The sequence below is a fragment of the Heterodontus francisci genome, chromosome 10 (assembly GCF_036365525.1).
Source record: "Heterodontus francisci isolate sHetFra1 chromosome 10, sHetFra1.hap1, whole genome shotgun sequence".
NCBI classification, from domain to species: Eukaryota; Metazoa; Chordata; class Chondrichthyes; order Heterodontiformes; family Heterodontidae; genus Heterodontus; species Heterodontus francisci.
In genome coordinates this window covers 52,874,888-52,895,590 of record NC_090380.1, presented here as the reverse complement: position 1 = coordinate 52,895,590, position 20,703 = coordinate 52,874,888, and the positions used below count along the sequence as shown (strand labels likewise).

Genomic DNA, 20,703 nt, shown 5'->3' with positions numbered 1-20,703 from the left:
CTCCGCCTCCCGAATGATCCGAAGTTCCTCCAGCTCCAGTTCCCTAACGCGATCTGCGAGGAGCTGGAGTTGGGTGCACTTCCCGCAGATGCAGTCAGCAGGGACACTCTTGGCGACCCCTACCTCCCACATTCTGCAGGAGGAACATACAACTGCCTTTACCTCCATTCCCACTATTCTAGATTACTTGAGAAGTAAATCTGAAAAGGACACTTTTCTTGCAAACAAAATGGCATTAGAGGTCAGGTGACCTTTCCTTTCCTGCCATATACACAACTACAAGAACCCTGATCTAATTTTCAATTTTCATGTCTGGACAAGTCTTGGAGAAGTCATTTAAATACAAACGACCTTTCTGGACACATCCCTGAGAAATCATTAAAATGCAAATGACCTTTTCTGTGGAAATGGCTGCTTCTCTCCAACTGACTGGATTAACAATGAAGACTTTTGGACTCCAAACTCAAATTCCAAAGAATGGGTGTGAAAAGCCCTACTTTATCAAGGTGCGATGAAGATGAATGATACTCTGACTCCGTTGTCTAGCAATGGTCTTGCCAGCAGAAACCATTTATGAGGACAATGTAAAGAGAAACCATGGTCACATGACAAACTAGGTTTCTGATGAGTTTGAGCTTTGATGAGGTATATTCTTGGCAGACAAAGGAGATCCATCTATGCCATTGAAGAGAAAGAACCCTGCCTATGATTATCAGCTTTGAACTACATGTCGGCAGAGACTGGAGTTTGACGTTGAACTCCTTACCAGGACTTCACGATTGACCTTTGGCTGGAATATAACAAGCAGTCTGCAACAGTGCATCCATCTTCCTGAACCTTCCAATTCTTTCTTCAGTGAAGAAGGGAAATGATTACAGGCCTTCACTGTTTCAAGTCTTCACCCCAGGGAAAAGCAAGTTTAACAGAGGACTCTTTAAAATTATCTGACCTAATACGCGTTATCTTTATAATCTCTATCTTTTGTGTGTGTGTGTTATATAATAAACATCTATCTTTCTTTTAAACTTACGAGAAAACCTGTCATTCATCTGCTCTTGACCATTAAAACACTCGGGTTGTAAAAAAACCCACCTTTTAAAAAAAAAAACGCAGTCGAGAGGTGAAAAGGGGGAACTGTTCCTATCATCTCTCACCTGTCCGTTAACAGTGTGTAGACCAAGGATAGCCATTATATTTGCTTTAAAAACAGAAAATGCTGCAAACATTCTGGTCATGCAGCATCTGTGGTTAACATTTCAGGTCGATGACCCTTCATTAGAACAGATAAACATTTGCTATTGCACTAAGTCAGCAGTGAACACTGATAGACGTTTTGTTTTAATCCTAATTACGCTCCTTCTGGGGATCCGCCTGAATTTTCCTGGTTCCCACCTTCTGGTAAATGTACGCAGCAAATTGCAAGGGCACTTTAGTATTGTCTCCTACAATTTATGCAAGAACACCTGTGCCACCTTTTACTGTAGCACAATGGGCATAGTTATGGTGTGATTTGAGTGAAAGGATGGTGAAGAAGCTGAAATTCTACCAAACCTTGTGTCTGATACTAACATTTTTTTTCTTTTCTCCCCTCCTGAACATGCTGACTCGTGCTGGGCTATGATGTCAAGGACACCGTGCACCCTCTAAGTACCTTACTCAAGTAGCCATTCATGCAGACATTGACTGTTGGTTACTTGACCATAAAGGGGCAGTACAGACTAGCCTGCTCCTCTTACCACACCTCATGTTCACGCAAAAACCTACTTTCAATCATATTTTTTCTCCCTCTGACTTCAGCTTGGAAACATTAAAGCCAATTATAGCACCATTACTGCTGTGACTGACATTGACTGGCTCAGCACAGAATACAGATTGAACCTGGTTTATATCTCATGGTAGATACATTTACCCACTAATTCTGCTTATCCAAAAGTATTGCCTGTATCCTATCCAAATCAAGTCCTCACTGACCTACATTGGCTCCCAGTCTCCCAGCATCTGCAATTTCAAATTCTCATACTCTGTTCAAATTATTTCATGGCCTTGCCTCTCTCTATCTCTGTGTAACATCCTCCAGCCCTACAATTCCTTTCTACCTCCCTTACCCTACAAGCTCTATGTTTCTCTGACTCTGGCCTCTTGTGCATCCTGCCCTCCCTTTTCCCAATCATTGTTGTTGTCTAGGTACTAATCTCTGGAATTCCATCCCTAAACTCTTCCTTCTCTCCATCTCCCCCTTTTACTTTAGGATCCTCCTTCAAAAGCATTATCTTGACCAAATCTTTATTCGCCTCACCAAATATCATCTCCTTTAGCTGGGTGTTCATCTTTTTATTACTGTGGAGTGCCTTGGATGCTTTTTCTATGTAAAAGGTGCTATATAAATGCAAGTTGTTATAATTCATTTACTTTTTTTTGTAATATGCTAATGTTTACTGCTTTCTGTTAAAGTGGTAGTGGCCTGTCTGCTTTTGCTTCAGTTTTCTAGATTTGTGTTCACTATATTATTGGGATATGGTTATGTTACTGGACTAGTAACCTCGAGAACTGGGCTAAATCCAGGGAACGCGAGCTCAAGTGCTACCATGGCAGTTTGAGAATTAAAATTCAGTTTAAAAAAAAATATAAATAAATAAAAATCTAGAAATAAGCTAGTCATACAAGTTACCATGAACTATTGTCATAAAAGGTGAACTGGTTCACTAATGTCCTTGTTGGGAAGGGGACCTCCTGCTTTTACCCAGTCTGGTTGGTCTATGTGTCTCTAGTCCCACAGTAACATGGTTGACTCTTAACTGCCCTTTGAAGTGGCCTAGCAAACTACTGAGTTGCATCAAATCGTGACACAGCAGTTCAAGAAGAGCTCCCCCACCACTTCAGGGCAAATTAGGAATTGGCAATAAATGCTGGCTTTGCCAGTGACGCCCACATCCTGAGAGTAAATAGAAGAAATCGTAGTGTTCAATTCTTGGGTTCCCTCTTCAGTTTTGCTTAAATTCCTGTTTTGAGTTTGAAGTTGGTTTGTTTGCTGTTCTAAATGGGGGTGGGGGAGGTGAGAGGGGATGTTGGGAGGGGGAAAGAATGTGTCGGGCATGCATATTGGGTTGAGATTTTAACTTGACAGCTTTTGGCATGACATAAATATATCTGGTTGGTTGCTTTTCTGTCCAGAACTCCCCGATAAATCCATGAGTTGGTGCAAAGTGGAGGCTGTAGCCCTGAAACTTGATCATGTGACTGTAGTAAAAGATATTGCCCCTCCTCCTCTTGTCATCATGTCAGTCAGCATGAAGACTGTGCAGAATTCGAAGACACATCAGAATGAGGTATGATTTTAAGAATGAAGTCTCATATTCAGTGTGTTATTACCAGTGGTCATTAATAGCTGCTTCTACTAACACCCAAATCTTGGCTTGCATCAATTATTTTGTTTTTTTTTAGCATTAATGAGGCTGAGGGCTCATCAAGATTGTTATTTTGAGATGTTTATCGGATGAAAGTGCTTTCTTATGTCATCACACTTTTTATGAATACCCACATTTTAGGCAGATTTTGAATTGTGTTAGCATATTTGAAATCAGATTAGAATGATTTTTGTTCAGAAAGTGTTGGGAGTTTAGTATCTGTTAAGTTTATGTCAGGAATATAACTTAAATGCTGCACACGGAGAAAAACATAGATATCCAAGTCAAGGCACTCAGTTACGAGCATTCTGGTAGCCATCACTTCATTTGTAAATTATTGTTTGCATCTGAATGTATCTTGGCAAGTGGGACGAAGGTTTATTCATCTGAAGCTCAGCCTGATGGGCTAACAGTTGCTTTTTGCTACTGGCTGTTTGGATCCTTAGTAAAATGAATTTTTAGCAATTTTAGCCCTTTGCCCTCATTTTTAATGTTTGTTTAAACAGCAGGTGCGAATGACTTGTTTACTTGTTGAATGGAGTATGCCGAACACAGAAGTGTGAATAAGTTGATTTGACAGACACTTGTTGAATCACTTCAGTATTGGTGATGCGAAGTGTGGGCTTGGGTTGGGTGGGATTTAAAAACGTTAAAAATCTGGAACTAGATCCCACTTCCAATCTGCCCACTTCCGATTTCAGTGAAGGTGGGTCGCGGGTCGGGCAATGAACCCACTCATAGGAGACAGACTGCTCATTTAAATATTATAATGCTGTGTGTCTCAGAATCAACCACTATTAAGTTTTGCCCTCGCTGACCAGGTTTCCTGGCCCTCGGGGATACTCAGTGGTTCAAAGGAGGTGAGGCCTGCTGGATCCAGGTGGTAAATGCCTTTTCGCTTACCTGCTTGATCCAGTTTATCATCTTCACCCACCCTCGGCATGATTACACACCCCATGACCATTCTGATCTGTTAAATTTGGCAGGATCCGAGGGCTTGCCCACCTCAAACTAGAAACCTCCGAGCTCCCTCCTTACCTGTGAGCTAATATCTAGACCTCCGTTAACTCTGCTCTTTCTGTCGGATTCTGCTTCAAACCCTGGTCTCAGTAATTTGAACACATCTTAAGCTAAAAGTCAGTGTGGACAGAACAAAGCAAGAGGATGTTAGCTGTAATTTGTATTGTAACTGCATGTATTTTAAAATGAACCTTTAAAGGTGAGACTTCTGATGAAAGGATATACCTGTATCAATTTCCTTCTGTTCCAGATTGTGGCCTTGGCAGCTTTAGTTCATCACAAATTCCCTCTGGACAGAGCTGCTCCCCAGCCTCCATTCCAGGCCCATTTCTGTGGTAAGTATTTTTGTCTTCCTTCAGAAAGAGGGAGTATGTAAAATGCAAGAACAATGTGCAACTGTAAACACAGATCATTTTAATGGTTGGTATCTTTAGGTTGGTGAACGGAATTGAGTGCTGCATCATGTTTGAATACAGTCCTTGCGTAATGCCTGGGTTTAAATTGAGCCAGGATTGAAGGGATGAAGGCTGCCTTGCATTCTTGTGCTAAAGTCCTAAGTGAAATGAATTTTGTTTCTCTCAATGTACTTCCAAGTGGCTGTTGCTCATCAAGATAACATTGTTCGGAGAGGCCTCAGTGAGGCTGGTGTAGAGTATATGAAATGTTACTGGTCTTCTTTGAGGATGTTTTTCTAATGTAAAGGCAGATTGTGATGCAGTGATGGAACTGTTCTCTGCATTGCAACCTGTGCTTGTTGTTGGTGCTAGGTGGAAAAAGTAGAAACTTGCTGTTTCCCCATCCTACATCCTTTATATGATCAGCACAAAATTCAGTCTGCTCAAGTTCTTTTCCCCAATTTTTGCCTTTTCTTCTCCCTATTTCTCAAGATGGTGGCTTGCGCTGGGGTGCAGTTCCCTAGGACCTAGCCACCATTTGCTCAAGTAAGTGTAGAAGCTGAGTATTGGCATGCTATTCAATTGTGTAGAGCAGCGCTGCTAAGCCCAATGTTGTCCTCTGATGTCCATTTACATTCATGTTTAGCAGCGTTTGCTGGTTTTTGATTTGGACGTGGGAAATCTGTTCAGGTGATGTTGCTAAACATTCAGTATAAGACCTCTGGTCTTGTACTACCTGGTCCTCTGAGACAAATAGTATAAAAGTTGTTGGTGAGTGAAAAGATCAGAACTTCTTGGGGAGTCTAAAAGTGGATTCTAGAATAAGGACCAACAGTTTGATATGTCCTTCATTTCTATATATTGCAATCTTGATTATCACATCTGGTGCATTCCTTAATTTTCCTCTAGGCGACAGGAGAGGAATAACAAAACCTTAGCTGTTTGCAGGGTAAGGCAGTTAGTAATTATATTACTGGTAACTCTTCACCTTTCCTGAGGTGTAAATATGGTAATTGATCTCCCAGTATGGCAAATTGTATTCCACAAGCACACATTATTCAATTATCTTGGGTAAACCCAACACCAGAAACTGATATTTGACATTTTCAAAGTTTCTCGGACATTATCTTTGGGAGTGATGAACTTGGATATGTATCTGTGGGAGAGAATCAGGTTCCTTTAATTTTCCCATTCATCTGTTCACCATATCCTGAGGGAAGGAATCTCAGTGTTGAGAACTTTGTTAAAATACTAATGCTGCCTTCTTTTTTAGTCATCAGCAAGCCCAGTGACTGTATCTTTCCTTATGATTTTCGGGAGGTACTGACAAAAAAAGTAAGTAATTTCTCTGTGTGTGCGTGTACTATTTCTTTTGTATAAAATTATTAGTGTGTGGATAAAGGAAGGAATTTATCTCCATGTACTTGTATGGAAATTATACTTTTTCATTTCTGGGTATTTCCATTTTGAATATATTGATGGGAGGTATAAGCTAGTCCAGATAATTGGTCGATTCTCCTATTGCTTTGACAGATGAGTGTTCAGCAAGGAGACTGGATGTTCACGGTCTAGTTTGGTGTCATCTCCTAATTGATGAACCAAATCCTGATTGCAGATCCGATTGCATATGAAGTGACTGTTGGTGGGGTGGATGAAGGCACTGGTTTTGCGGCGTGCTTGCTTGTCTTGTAGGGACCTAATTGTTTTCCTCAAATGTTGAGATCGCTTGATGAGAGACTTCTCCATTTGGATCTGTCCATGGTTGTTTTTTTTCCCATGCATGGAGTCCAACTTACAGGCTCCGAGATTGGCTGTCAGAATGTCTTTGTATCCAAGTTTGGGATGCCCCATGATGTGGGCTCCTGTGCTCAGCTGGCTGTAGAATACTGCCTTTGGTATATGTGAATCTTCCATGCGAAACACATGGCTGACCCAGCAAAGCTGAGCTCTGATGAGCAGGCTGTCAATGCTAGGTATGTGACACCTTGTAAGAACTTTGGTGTTAGGGACCTGCCACTTGATGTCGCAGATAGATCTTAAGCAGTGAAGGTTCTAGTTGCTTTATGTGAAGCAGCCTTGCTTGGTGCTATTGGTGACAGGAAATGCATTTGATAAGGCTCCATTCTGCATCACATTGGCCATCATGCTGTCATGAAATGAGGGGTTGATCTGAACATCTTTTCAGGGCAGCCATATTTGTACAGCACCTTCCACAGACCTTCACAGATTACTGCGTTGATGGATTTCATGAATTATGGTTTCATGTTTTTTGTGTCAAATTGCCCACCAGACCTGTCACTTTGGGAGAAAGGAATAGTTTTACAATTTTTTTTGTATGAGTTTTACTGTTTAGTTTTACTAAGCTAATAATGTTCCAAAAAAAAGGAGGGAAACATACAGTGGAACGTGTAGCCTCTAGCTGTGGGACCTTCAGTTAGCATTGCTGCATTTGTCCTTGTAGAAAAGGGCAGAGAGAATTGGAACACGCAACCAAAAAGCAAACAAACCAGATGCTGTAAGTGTGAGACGAAATGCAGGGAACACTCTGCAGGTCAGCGAGTATCCGGGGAGAGGACAGGTCATGTTTCACACGTGGGCTGTTTGCCAGATGATGGGTACATACTTAAACTTTAACTTGCCTGTTCTCTACACAGATGCTGACTGATCTGCAGCTAATTTTTTATTTTTGAAATGTGAAACCACTTATGGATTTCCTCATCTTTATAACACGATGCACCTTCTATAACACTGTGACCTACGTATGTGCAAAGAGACAGAGTTAATTAATAGCCTCATAGCAGGGTTGTCCAACCTTTTTGCGTGGGGGAGCTATATTACAATTTTTGTCTTGCATGGGGGGCTGGTGGGACAATTTCAGAAAGATAAAGGAATTAAAAATGCATCTAACTATTAATCAAAACAACAACAAATGTGCATTATTGTGAAGAAGCTTTTGTGACAAAATCACACCTGCCAAATGGAAACATCAATTTTGTCGTATGGAACGATATTTGAACCTTTACTGGACATTGAACATAACTTGTTCAAAAAGACCACAGAGTTGAACGGCTGAAAACATGGCTGCACATTTGCATTCTGAGAGACAGTTGAATAGAGAAAGAGAGAGACAATGGAAGTGCTCCCTGATTCAATTCGCAAGACTGGGCTGGTCAATAGTGATGATCAAAAGATATTGAGAGCCATTGTGTGTGTAAGAGCCAGCACTTCACGACCCCCTCCCTCCCCCACTGAGTGTGTCTAGTAAGCTTTGAAGAATCAACAAATCTCACAGGCGATGCTGTTTCAAGCAAAGAGCTGGTCACATGACTAATCTGCTGGCCAACCTAGGAATTGATTGAATTGTGCCTCGCAGAAAGGTTTGGGGAAGACTGTAATTGAGCTTCAAAAAGAAAGCACCTCTCTCTTTCTCTCTCAGCAAAGTTCCAGGGATCCATGGAAGCAGCTTAAGAGGACAACTTCAGCCTTCTGGTACCAGTGAAGCAAGTTTGAAAGTGTGCACTGGGCCCCAACGAGAAATGAAAGTCCTAACTTCAATCAAGGACTTTACATCCAAACCAAAGACAGTAACTGAATTCCATTTACTATCCAAACTCTGCTGCTCTTTATTCCTTTACCCCTCTGTATCTATTTGTGTGTGTGTGTTTATTCAGTATGTATGCTAGCATGGTTGCATCGCATATTTTTAGTAACTTCAACTGAGTTAAGAGTGTTAAGGCTAATAAACTTGCACCTTTCTTGTTTCAACCAAAGGAAGCCTGTCTGGTTCATTTACAATTACAATTAGAGAGCAGTGAGCAAGGGCTAACTGAGGTGAAGCTAAAAAAACACTGTTTTAAAAGTTAAACTCTGTTACAGCCAAACCGGGAAAGGAGCAGGAGGGGAGACTGAGACCCCTTCCTCACCCAGTCGTAACAATTTAATGAGAAGATTAATTTATTGACTTATTTTCTCATTACTATGTTGGATACTGATTTAGTGAGATAGCTGGCATTGATTTGCTTGCACAAGTAGTCAGTGATTACCCTCACACTTGTAGCGATGCGGAATATTCCAGATAGATGTCCATCTGTCTGGAGTGATCTTGATAACTCACTCTCTCTTTCTCACTCTGTCTCTCACTGTGTCTCTCTCTGCCTCTCTCTGTCTGTCTGTCACTCTCTGTCTCTGTCTCTGTGTGTCTCTCTCTCTCTCTCTGTCTGATACTCCAGTCTGTCTCTCTCTCTGTCTGTGATTCTCTCTCTCTCTCTCGCGCCCTCCGTCTCTCGCGCCCTCCGTCTCTCGCGCCCTCCCTCTCTCGCGCCCTCCCTCTCTCGCGCCCTCCCTCTCTCGCGCCCTCCCTCTCTCGCGCCCTCCCTCTCTCGCGCCCTCCCTCTCTCGCGCCCTCCCTCTCTCGCGCCCTCCCTCTCTCGCGCCCTCCCTCTCTCGCGCCCTCCCTCTCTCGCGCCCTCCCTCTCTCGCGCCCTCCCTCTCTCGCGCCCTCCCTCTCTCGCGCCCTCCCTCCCTCGCGCCCCCTCCCTCCCTCGCGCCCCCTCCCTCCCTCGCGCCCCCTCCCTCCCTCGCGCCCCCTCCCGCCCTCGCGCCCCCTCGCGCCCCCTCCCGCCCTCGCGCCCCCTCCCGCCCTCGCGCCCCCTCCCGCCCTCGCGCCCCCTCCCGCCCTCGCGCCCCCTCCCGCCCTCGCGCCCCCTCCCGCCCTCGCGCCCCCTCCCGCCCTCGCGCCCCCTCCCGCCCTCGCGCCCCCTCCCGCCCTCGCGCCCCCTCCCGCCCTCGCGCCCCCTCCCGCCCTCGCGCCCCCTCCCGCCCTCGCGCCCCCTCCCGCCCTCGCGCCCCCTCCCGCCCTCGCGCCCCCTCCCGCCCTCGCGCCCCCTCCCGCCCTCGCGCCCCCTCCCGCCCTCGCGCCCCCTCCCGCCCTCGCGCCCCCTCCCGCCCTCGCGCCCCCTCCCGCCCTCGCGCCCCCTCCCGCCCTCGCGCCCCCTCCCGCCCTCGCGCCCCCTCCCGCCCTCGCGCCCCCTCCCGCCCTCGCGCCCCCTCCCGCCCTCGCGCCCCCTCCCGCCCTCGCGCCCCCTCCCGCCCTCGCGCCCCCTCCCGCCCTCGCGCCCCCTCCCGCCCTCGCGCCCCCTCCCGCCCTCGCGCCCCCTCCCGCCCTCGCGCCCCCTCCCGCCCTCGCGCCCCCTCCCGCCCTCGCGCCCCCTCCCGCCCTCGCGCCCCCTCCCGCCCTCGCGCCCCCTCCCGCCCTCGCGCCCCCTCCCGCCCTCGCGCCCCCTCCCGCCCTCGCGCCCCCTCCCGCCCTCGCGCCCCCTCCCGCCCTCGCGCCCCCTCCCGCCCTCGCGCCCCCTCCCGCCCTCGCGCCCCCTCCCGCCCTCGCGCCCCCTCCCGCCCTCGCGCCCCCTCCCGCCCTCGCGCCCCCTCCCGCCCTCGCGCCCCCTCCCGCCCTCGCGCCCCCTCCCGCCCTCGCGCCCCCTCCCGCCCTCGCGCCCCCTCCCGCCCTCGCGCCCCCTCCCGCCCTCGCGCCCCCTCCCGCCCTCGCGCCCCCTCCCGCCCTCGCGCCCCCTCCCGCCCTCGCGCCCCCTCCCGCCCTCGCGCCCCCTCCCGCCCTCGCGCCCCCTCCCGCCCTCGCGCCCCCTCCCGCCCTCGCGCCCCCTCCCGCCCTCGCGCCCCCTCCCGCCCTCGCGCCCCCTCCCGCCCTCGCGCCCCCTCCCGCCCTCGCGCCCCCTCCCGCCCTCGCGCCCCCTCCCGCCCTCGCGCCCCCTCCCGCCCTCGCGCCCCCTCCCGCCCTCGCGCCCCCTCCCGCCCTCGCGCCCCCTCCCGCCCTCGCGCCCCCTCCCGCCCTCGCGCCCCCTCCCGCCCTCGCGCCCCCTCCCGCCCTCGCGCCCCCTCCCGCCCTCGCGCCCCCTCCCGCCCTCGCGCCCCCTCCCGCCCTCGCGCCCCCTCCCGCCCTCGCGCCCCCTCCCGCCCTCGCGCCCCCTCCCGCCCTCGCGCCCCCTCCCGCCCTCGCGCCCCCTCCCGCCCTCGCGCCCCCTCCCGCCCTCGCGCCCCCTCCCGCCCTCGCGCCCCCTCCCGCCCTCGCGCCCCCTCCCGCCCTCGCGCCCCCTCCCGCCCTCGCGCCCCCTCCCGCCCTCGCGCCCCCTCCCGCCCTCGCGCCCCCTCCCGCCCTCGCGCCCCCTCCCGCCCTCGCGCCCCCTCCCGCCCTCGCGCCCCCTCCCGCCCTCGCGCCCCCTCCCGCCCTCGCGCCCCCTCCCGCCCTCGCGCCCCCTCCCGCCCTCGCGCCCCCTCCCGCCCTCGCGCCCCCTCCCGCCCTCGCGCCCCCTCCCGCCCTCGCGCCCCCTCCCGCCCTCGCGCCCCCTCCCGCCCTCGCGCCCCCTCCCGCCCTCGCGCCCCCTCCCGCCCTCGCGCCCCCTCCCGCCCTCGCGCCCCCTCCCGCCCTCGCGCCCCCTCCCGCCCTCGCGCCCCCTCCCGCCCTCGCGCCCCCTCCCGCCCTCGCGCCCCCTCCCGCCCTCGCGCCCCCTCCCGCCCTCGCGCCCCCTCCCGCCCTCGCGCCCCCTCCCGCCCTCGCGCCCCCTCCCTCCCCCTCGCTCCCCCTCCCTCCCCCTCGCTCCCCCTCCCTCCCCCTCGCTCCCCCTCCCTCCCCCTCGCTCCCCCTCCCTCCCCCTCGCTCCCCCTCGCTCCCCCTCCCTCCCCCTCGCTCCCCCTCCCTCCCCCTCGCTCCCCCTCCCTCCCCCTCCCTCCCCCTCCCTCCCCCTCCCTCCCCCTCGCTCCCCCTCGCTCCCCCTCGCTCCCCCTCCCTCCCCCTCCCTCCCCCTCCCTCCCCCTCCCTCCCCCTCCCTCCCCCTCCCTCCCCCTCCCTCCCCCTCCCTCCCCCTCCCTCCCCCTCCCTCCCCCTCCCTCCCCCTCCCTCCCCCTCCCTCCCCCTCCCTCCCCCTCGCGCCCCCTCGCGCCCCCTCGCGCCCCCTCCCTCCCTCCCCCTCGCGCCCCCTCCCTCCCTCCCCCTCGCGCCCCCTCCCTCGCGCCCCCTCCCTCGCGCCCCCTCCCTCGCGCCCCCTCCCTCGCGCCCCCTCCCTCGCGCCCCCTCCCTCGCGCCCCCTCCCTCGCGCCCCCTCCCTCGCGCCCCCTCCCCGTCTCTCCCCGTCTCTCTCTGTCTCTGTGTGTGTCTCTCTGTCTCTGTGTGTGTCTCTCTCTCTGTGTGTGTGTCTCTCTCTCTGTGTGTGTGTCTCTCTCTCTGTCTCTGTCTGTCTCTCTCTCTGTCTCTGTCTGTCTCTCTCTCTGTCTCTCCGTCTCTCTGTCTCTGTCTGTCTCTCCGTCTCTCTCTCTCTGTCTCTCTCTCTGGCTGTGTGCTGGCTTGCTTCCTGCTGTCCCTCTCGCCTGCAGCAGCCATTCCCATTCACTAGTTCGCCTCCTGATCCACTTGAAAACAGCATCCCAGCGTCAGTGCCGTGAACCACCCATCAGCGCTCACCCCGCCTGGGAAGCCTGCTGTCTGTCATAGACAATGACCAATCTCAGACAGACACCCGCTGTCCGTCAGACGCAGGTCCCGCCGACTTCCCTGCCTAACATCCACTTTATTGGAAGAGCCATTAATCAAACCTAAACTGTGCCCTTCCTCCAATAGCTAATGTTCAATGCTAGAAATCCTGCCGTCAGTCAAAGCCAAACCGCGGGCAACCTGCTGTCAGTCACACAAGATTGGTGTGCCCAATTCTCGCCCGCGGGCTGTATGTTGGACAGCTCTGATGTAGATAGTGACACTGGTGCATGTGATAAACCAGATGATGGGCCTGAGACGGAGTGTTCCCAGATTGAACCTCTTGAGGTGAAGCTACTGAACACAGAGGTGCTAGAGGGTCTGGATTAGGTGCTACTACCTGAGCACCAGAGGAAAAACATAACTGATCTATTGAGGGAATATGGTGATTTGTGCTGATAAGCCAGGTCGTACTTCTCTGGTGATCACGATGTTGATGTCAGAGAAGCGAAACCAATTAAAACCCTTCCAGACTCAATCCCAGCAAATGGGCCAAATTTGGAGACAAGGGTCAGTACATGCTAAGTAATATCATTGCACCTAACCAAGGTAGTTGGAGCTCTCTTGATGTTTTAGTAGCCAAATCAGATGGGTCTCAAAGATTCTGTATAGACCACTGAAAGGTTAATGCGATAACTGAGATAGGCTCCTATCCTATCCCAAGGTTTGAGGATTGTATTGATAGGGTGGGGAACTCTGCTTCTGTTAGCAAAATTGATTTGCTTAAATGAGATTAGCAAGTCTCCTTGTCTGACCAAGCTGAAAAAATATCTGCTTTTGTGATACCAGATGGTCTGTTTTGGTGTAAAGTCCTGTCATTTGGTATGAAAAATGCACCGGCTACCTTTCAAAGATTGACCAATCAAGTAATTGCTAAATACTGTAATTGTGCTGTGTCCAGGGGGAGACGGTGGCGTAGTGGTAATGTCACAGATCTTGTAATCCAGAGATCTGGCCTAATGCCCTTTGGACATGGGTTCAAATCTCGCCATGCCATTTTGTGGAATTTAAATTCATTTAATAAAAATATGGAATTGAAAGCTAGTCTCTGTAATGATGCCATGAAACTATCATCGATTGTCATTTAAAAAAAGACATATGTTCACTAATGTCTTTTAGGGAAGGAAATCCACCATCTTTACCTGGTCTGGCCTACATGTGACTTCAGACCCACAGCAATGTGGTTGACTCTTAACTGCCCTCTGAACTGGCCTAGCAAGCCACTCAGTTGTCAAGGGCAATTAGGGATGGGCAACAAATGCTGGCTCACATCCATGAAAGAATAAAAACAAGACATTCATGACATTTTGGTGTATAGTGACCCTTGGAGTGATCATGTCAGACATATGAGAGCTCTGTTTGACAGGCTGGCAGTTTTTAACCTTGTCATAAACCTGTAAAAGAGTGAGTTTGCCAAGGTCACTTGTTTAGGACATATCGTGGGTTCTTCTCTTCTTTGGCCTCCTTATCTCGAGAGACAATGGGTAAGCGCCTGGAGGTGGTCAGTGGTTTGTGGAGCAGTGCCTGGAGTGACAGGCTCTTCCACAGGTGCTGCAGAAAAATATGTTTGTCGGGGCTGTTACACAGTTGGCTCTATCCTTGCGCTTCTGTCTTTTTTCCTGCCAACTGCTAAGTCTTTTCGACTCGCCACACTTTAGCCCCGCCTTTATGGCTGCCCGCCAGCTCTGACTAACACTGGCAACTGACTCCCATGACTTGTGATCAATGTCACAGGACTTCATGTCGCGTTTGCAGACGTCTTTAAAGCTGAGACATGGACGGCCGGTGGGTCTGATACCAGTGACGAGCTCGCTGGACAATGTGTCTTTGGGGATCCTGCCATCTTCCATGTGGCTCACATGGCCAAGCCATCTCGAGCGCCGCTGACTCAGTAGTGTGTATAAGCTGGGGATGTTGGCCGTCTCGAGGACTTCTGTGTTGGAGATATGGTCCTGCCACCTGATGCCAAGTATTCTCCGGAGGCAGCGAAGATGGAATGAATTGAGACGTCGCTGTTGGCTGACGTACGTTGTCCAGGCCTCGCTGCCATTGAGCAAGGTACTGAGGACACGGGCTTGATACACTCGGACTTTTGTGTTCCGTGTCAGTGCGCCATTTTCCCACACTCTCTTGTCCAGTCTGGACATAGCAGTGGAAGCCTTTCCCATGCGCTTGTTGATTTCTGCATCTAGGGACAGGTTACTGGTGATAGTTGAGCTTAGGTAGGTGAACTCTTGAACCACTTCCAGAGCGTGGTCGCCAATATTGATGGATGGAGCATTTCTGGACATATCGTGGGTTCTTTTTTCTTTTGGGCCTCCTTATCTTGAGAGACAATGGATACGCGCCTGGAGGTGGTCAGTGGTTTGTGAAGCAGCGCCTGGAGTGGCTATAAAGGCCAATTCTGGAGTGACAGGCTCTTCCACAGGTGCTGCAGAGAAATTTGTTTGTCGGGGCTTTTGCACAGTTGGCTCTCCCCTTGCGCCTCTGTCTTTTTTCCTGCCAACTACTAAGTCTCTTCGACTCGCCACAATTTAGCCCTGTCTTTATGACTGCCCGCCCGCTCTGGCGAATGCTGGCAACTGACTCCCACGACTTGTGATCAATGTCACACAATTTCATGTCGCGTTTGCAGACGTCTTTATCGTGGAGACGTGGACGGCCGGTGGGTCTGATACCAGTGGCGAGCTCGCTGTACAATGTGTCTTTGGGGATCCTGCCATCTTCCATGCGGCTCACATGGCCAAGCCATCTCAAGCGCCGCTGACTCAGTAGTGTGTATAAGCTGGGGGTGTTGGCCGCTTCAAGGACTTCTGTGTTGGAGATATAGTCCTGCCACCTGATGCCAAGTATTCTCCGAAGGCAGCGAAGATGGAATGAATTGAGACGTCACTCTTGGCTGGCATACGTTGTCCAGGCCTCGCTGCCATAGAGCAAGGTACTGAGGACACAGGCCTGATACACTCGGACTTTTGTGTTCCGTGTCAGTGCGCCATTTTCCCACACTCTCTTGGCCAGTCTGGACATAGCAGTGGAAGCCTTACCCATGCGCTTGTTGATTTCTGCATCAAGAGACAGGTTACTGGTGATAGTTGAGCCGAGGTAGGTGAACTCTTGAACCACTTCCAGAGCGTGGTCGCCAGTATTGATGGATGGAGCATTTCTGACATCCTGCCCCATGATGTTCGTTTTCTTGAGGCTGATGGTTAGGCCAAATTCATTGCAGGCAGCCGCAAACCTGTCGATGAGACTCTGCAGGCACTCTTCAGTGTGAGATGTTAAAGCAGCATCATCAGCAAAGAGGAGTTCTCTGATGAGGACTTTCCGTACTTTGGACTTCGCTCTTAGACGGGCAAGGTTGAACAACCTGCCCCCTGATCTTGTGTGGAGGAAAATTCCTTCTTCAGAGGATTTGAACGCATGTGAAAGCAGCAGGGAGAAGAAAATCCCAAAAAGTGTGGGTGCGAGAACACAGCCCTGTTTCACACCACTCAGGATAGGAAAAGGGTCTGATGAGGAGCCACCATGTTGAATTGTGCCTTTCATATTGTCATATCATGAGGTGATGATACTTAGTAGCTTTGGTGGACATCCGATCTTTTCTAGTAGTCTGAAGAGACCACGTCTGCTGACGAGGTCAAAGGCTTTGGTGAGATCAATGCAAGCAATGTAGAGGGGCATCTGTTGTTCACGGCATTTCTCCTGTATCTGACGAAGGGAGAACAGCATGTCAATGGTCGATCTCTCTGCACGAAAGCCACACTGTGCCTCAGGGTAGACGCGCTCGGCCAGCTTCTGGAGCCTGTTCAGAGCGACTCGAGCAAAGACTTTCCCCACTATGCTGAGCAGGTCAAGTATTAGCACAAAAGGCCAAGGTTCAAGGGATAATAGATTTTTCTGTACCCAAGACAAAGAAAGAAGTGTTACGATTTCTGGGTATGTGTTGATTCTGCAGGAGATTTGTCCCTAATTTCAGCAGTTACCCCTTTGACTAATCGATTTCAAGAAGAACATGAAGTTTGAATGGTCAGAGTCATGCCAAACAGCATTTGAGAAGTTAAAGGCCATTTTCATGAAAGAACCAGTTCTTGCAGCGTCAGATTTTAAGAAACAAAGTGGCTATCTACGTCAGTGACACAGGGGTAGGAGCGGTACTGCTCCAAGATGTTGATGCTGGTATGGAATGGCTTGTTAGCTACTTCTCTAGGAAGTGTAATAAACATCAAATAAAGTAATCAACCATCGAAAAAGAAGCTTTAAGTCTTGTACTGGCTTTTCAACTGTTTGAAATATATGTAACCAATAGTCAGGGAGAAATATTGCTTTGTACAGATTATAATCCACTTGTGTTTCCGCAGAAGTTCAGAAGAAAGAATTTCGGGTTGTTTTGCTAGACTTTAATTTTACAGCCATTTCCATTAAAAATTGTACATGTTGCAGGGAAAAGCAGTGTAATTGCTGATGCTTTGTTCAGAGTTTGAGAAGGGGTAAAGAGTGAAGGAAAGGTCTGAAATGTGGAACTTTCACCATGTCTGTATCCTCTTAATTTTAGTTTTGTTATTGATTAAGCCTTATGATGGTGTAATTGGTAAATAGGAAAATGTTACCTGTACAGTATATAATGTAATTGTTAATGTTTTGTATTAAGAATTTATTGTATTTTAACTTTTAAAAGAAACTTTCCTGACACTTAGGCATTTTTCCAAGGGGGGGGTGGGGTGTTCGTATGTAGACAGAGTTCTACACAGCTTGTGTTTGTGTTTTTGAGACAGTCCCTGATTTGAAATTGAAACCTGAGGCTCTCAGGTTTTCGGGGAGTCAAACCCAGGTTAGACAAACAAACAGTCATGTGACACTGGAAAAAAGAATTGTTTTTATTGGTCAAGGACATGTAACTGGGGGCTGTGGTTTCTGTTTGATCAGAAGGCTTGTGGAAAAGGTGGAAGTCAGTGCAAAGGCTGTGTTTGTTTTACATAATGAAGGCTTTTGGAGAGTTGTGAAGGACACTGCATTGGATGGAAAATCAGCCACATTGTTTTAAAGAGACCGGCTGAGAGCTGCAAGTTTATGGGCTTCTAAAGCAGCTGCTTGGAATAGAATCAGACAGTAAAGAAGTTGGTTGAAGCAGATTGATTGCAAGCAATGGAGACTGGACTGAAGGTTGACCCTAGGTGAATGATTTACGGCAGTTGTCTTTGGTGAAAAGTTATCAGTGGAACCACGCCATCAGGACAGCAGTGCGAAAAGCTGAGGTTGTTTAAGGATTCCTCCCCCTTTAAGCCTTTTGCACTCTAAAAGTGCATATAGGAGTGCTTTTTGAGTCAGCACGTAGAAAGTCCTACAAGAGAAGGGGTGATGCTGGACCTAATCCTGGGAATGAAGGCGGACAAGTGGTAGAAGTGTCAGTGGGGAAGCATTTCGGGGATAGTGACCATAACTCTAAGGTTTAATGTAGTTATGGAAAAGGACAAAGAGAGACCGGAAATAAAAGTACTGAATTAGGGGAATGCCGATTTCAAGAAGATAAAGCGGGATCTGGCCAAGGTGGACTGGGAGCAGCTACTTGTAGGAAAGTCTACATCAGACTAGTGGGAATCATTCAAAAAGGAAATCGTGAGAGTTCAGGGGCAACATGTTCCCATGAAGGGTAGGGCCAACAAGTCCAGGGAACCTTGGATGTCGAGGGATCTAGAGGATTGGATCAGGAAAAAAAAGGAGGCTTATGGCAGATTCAAAGCGCTGAAAACAGCAGAGGCCCTAGAGGATTATAGAAAGTGTAGGAGGTACTTAAAAAAAAAAGTAATTAGGAAAGCGAAGAGGGGACATGAAAAAACACTGGCAGGCAAGATAAAGGAAAATCCCAAGGCATTTTAATAGTATATTAAGGGCAAGAGGATAACCAGGGAAAGAGTGGGGCCCATTATGGACCAAAGTGGCAATCTGTGTGTGGAGCCAGAGGACATAGGTGAGGTTTTAAGTGATTACTTTGCATCTGTGTTCACTATGGAGAAGGACGATGTTGGTGCAGCAGTCAGGGATGGGGATTGTGATATACTTGAACAAATTAGCACTGAAAGGGAGGAAGTATTAGCTGTTTTAGCAGGCTTAAAAGTGGATAAATCCCCGGGCCCAGATGTGATGTATCCCAGGCTGTTATGTGAGGCAAGGGAGGAGATGGCAGGGGCTCTGACACAAATTTTCAAATCCTCTCTGGCCACTGGAGAGGTGCCAGAGGACTGGAGGACAGCGAATGTGGTGCCATTATTCAAGAAGGGTAGCAGGGATAAACCAGGTAATTATAGGCCGGTGAGTCTAACATCAGTGTTTGGGAAAATATTGGAAAACATTCTGAGGGACAGGATTAATCTCCACTTGGAGAGACAGGGATTAATCAGGGATAGTCAGCATACTTTGTCAGGGGAAGATCATGTCTAACAAACTTGATTGAATTTTTCGAGGAGTTGACTAGATGTGTAGATGAGGGTAAAGCAGTTGATGTAGTATGCATGGACTTCAGTAAGGCTTTTGATAAGGTGCCCCATGGGAGATTGGTTAAGAAGGTAAGAGCCCATGGGATCCTGGGCAAATTGGATCCAAAATTGGCTTAGTGGCAGGAGGCAGAGGGTGATGGTCGAGGGTTGTTTTTGCGAGTGGAAGCCTGTGACCAGTGGTGTACCGCAGGGATCGGTGCTTGGACCCTTGCTGTTTGTAGTGTACGTTAATGATTTAGACGTGAATGTAGGCGGTATGATCAGTAAGTTCACAGATGACACGAAAATTGGTGGTGTCGTAAATAGTGAGGAGGGAAGCCTTAGATTGCAGAACGATATAGATGGGCTGGTAAGATGGGCGGAGCAGTGGAAAATGGAATTTAATCCTGAGAAGTGTGAGATGATGCATTTTGGGAGGACAAACAAGGCAAGGGAATATACAATGGGTGGTAGGACCCTAGGAAGTACAGAAGGTCAGAGGGACCTTGGTGTACTTGTCCATAGATCACTGAAGGCAGCAGCACAGGTAGATAAGGTGGTTAGAAAGGCATATGGGATACTTGCCTTTATTAGCCGAGGCATAGAATATAAGAGTAGGGAGGTTATGATGGAGCTGTATAAAATACTAGTTAGGCCACAGCTGGAGTACTGTGTACAGTTCTGGTCATCACACTCTAGGAGGGATGTGATTGCACTGGAGAGGGTGCAGAGTAGATTCACCAGGATGTTGCCTGGGTTGGAGCATTTCAGCTATGAAGAGAGACTGGATAGGCTAGGGTTGTTTTCCTCAGAGCAGAGAAGGCTGAGTGGGGACCTGATTGAGGTATCCAAAATTGAGAGGCATTGTTAGGATAGATGGGAAGAAACTCTTTTTCTCTTAGCGGAGGGATCAATAACCAGGGGGCATAGATTTAAGGTGAGGGGATTTGGGGAAAACTTTTTTTACCCAGAGGGTGGTTGGAATCTGGAACACAATGCCTGAAGGGGTGGTAGAGGAAGGAACCCTCGCAACATTTAAGAAGTATTTTGATGAGCACTTGAAACGCTATGGCATACATGGCTACCGGCCAAGTGCTGGAAAATGGGATTAGAGTAGATCAGTGCTTGATGGCTGGCACAGATACAATGGGCTGAAGGGCCTGTTTCTGTGCTGTATAACTCTATGACTCTTTGAGAGGTGGCAAGACCGAACTGTTAAAGGGAGGTTTCCCTTTCCCTCTGGATGGAACTTCATGACTTCTGTATCAGCATCTTGGAGGACCTAACTTGAAAAAAACTACCTGAGAAAGATCCTGATTTTATTGTCCTGGGTGACTGTTCAATACCACCTTGTTAATATAATTTTTGGTTTGTGTGTTCAAGTAAAATTTCTAAAAGTGAAATCACGTCCAATTGGTTTTTGTTTTCTAAATTGGAGAGTAGGAATAAATGGTTCGTTCACAGGTTGGAAGGCTGTAAGTAGTAGGGTACTATCTATATTAATGACGCGATGAGTGGCTTGAGTATAATGTATCCAAATTTTTTTTTATTCTTTCATGGGACGTGGGCGTCACTGACAAGGCCAGAATTTGTTGCCCATCCCTAATTGCCCTTGAACTGAGTGGCCATTTCAGCGAGCAGTTAAGAGTCAACCACGTTGGGTCTGGAGTCACATGTAGGCCAAACCAGGTCAGGACTGCAGATTTCCTTCCCGAAAGGACAGGAGGGAACCAGATGGGTTTTTTTCAAATGACAATCGATTATAGTTTCATGGCACCATTACTGAGATTAGCTTTCAATTTCATATTTTTATTAATTCATTGAATTTATTAATTCATTGAATTTAAATTCCACTAGCTGCCATGGTGGGATTT

General features: G+C 49.4%; 1 protein-coding gene across 1 annotated transcript in view; it reads left to right on the top strand.

Annotated features, from left to right (window-relative positions):
- pola1 (polymerase (DNA directed), alpha 1) overlaps window positions 1–20,703 on the top strand; it is a 314,072-nt gene that overhangs the window by 49,199 nt on the left and 244,170 nt on the right. The window contains exons 15-17 of the mRNA XM_068040569.1: window positions 3,172–3,326; window positions 4,675–4,759; window positions 6,093–6,154. Of these exons, the coding sequence (XP_067896670.1) occupies window positions 3,172–3,326; window positions 4,675–4,759; window positions 6,093–6,154 (302 nt within the window). The remainder of the gene's footprint in view (window positions 1–3,171; window positions 3,327–4,674; window positions 4,760–6,092; window positions 6,155–20,703) is intronic.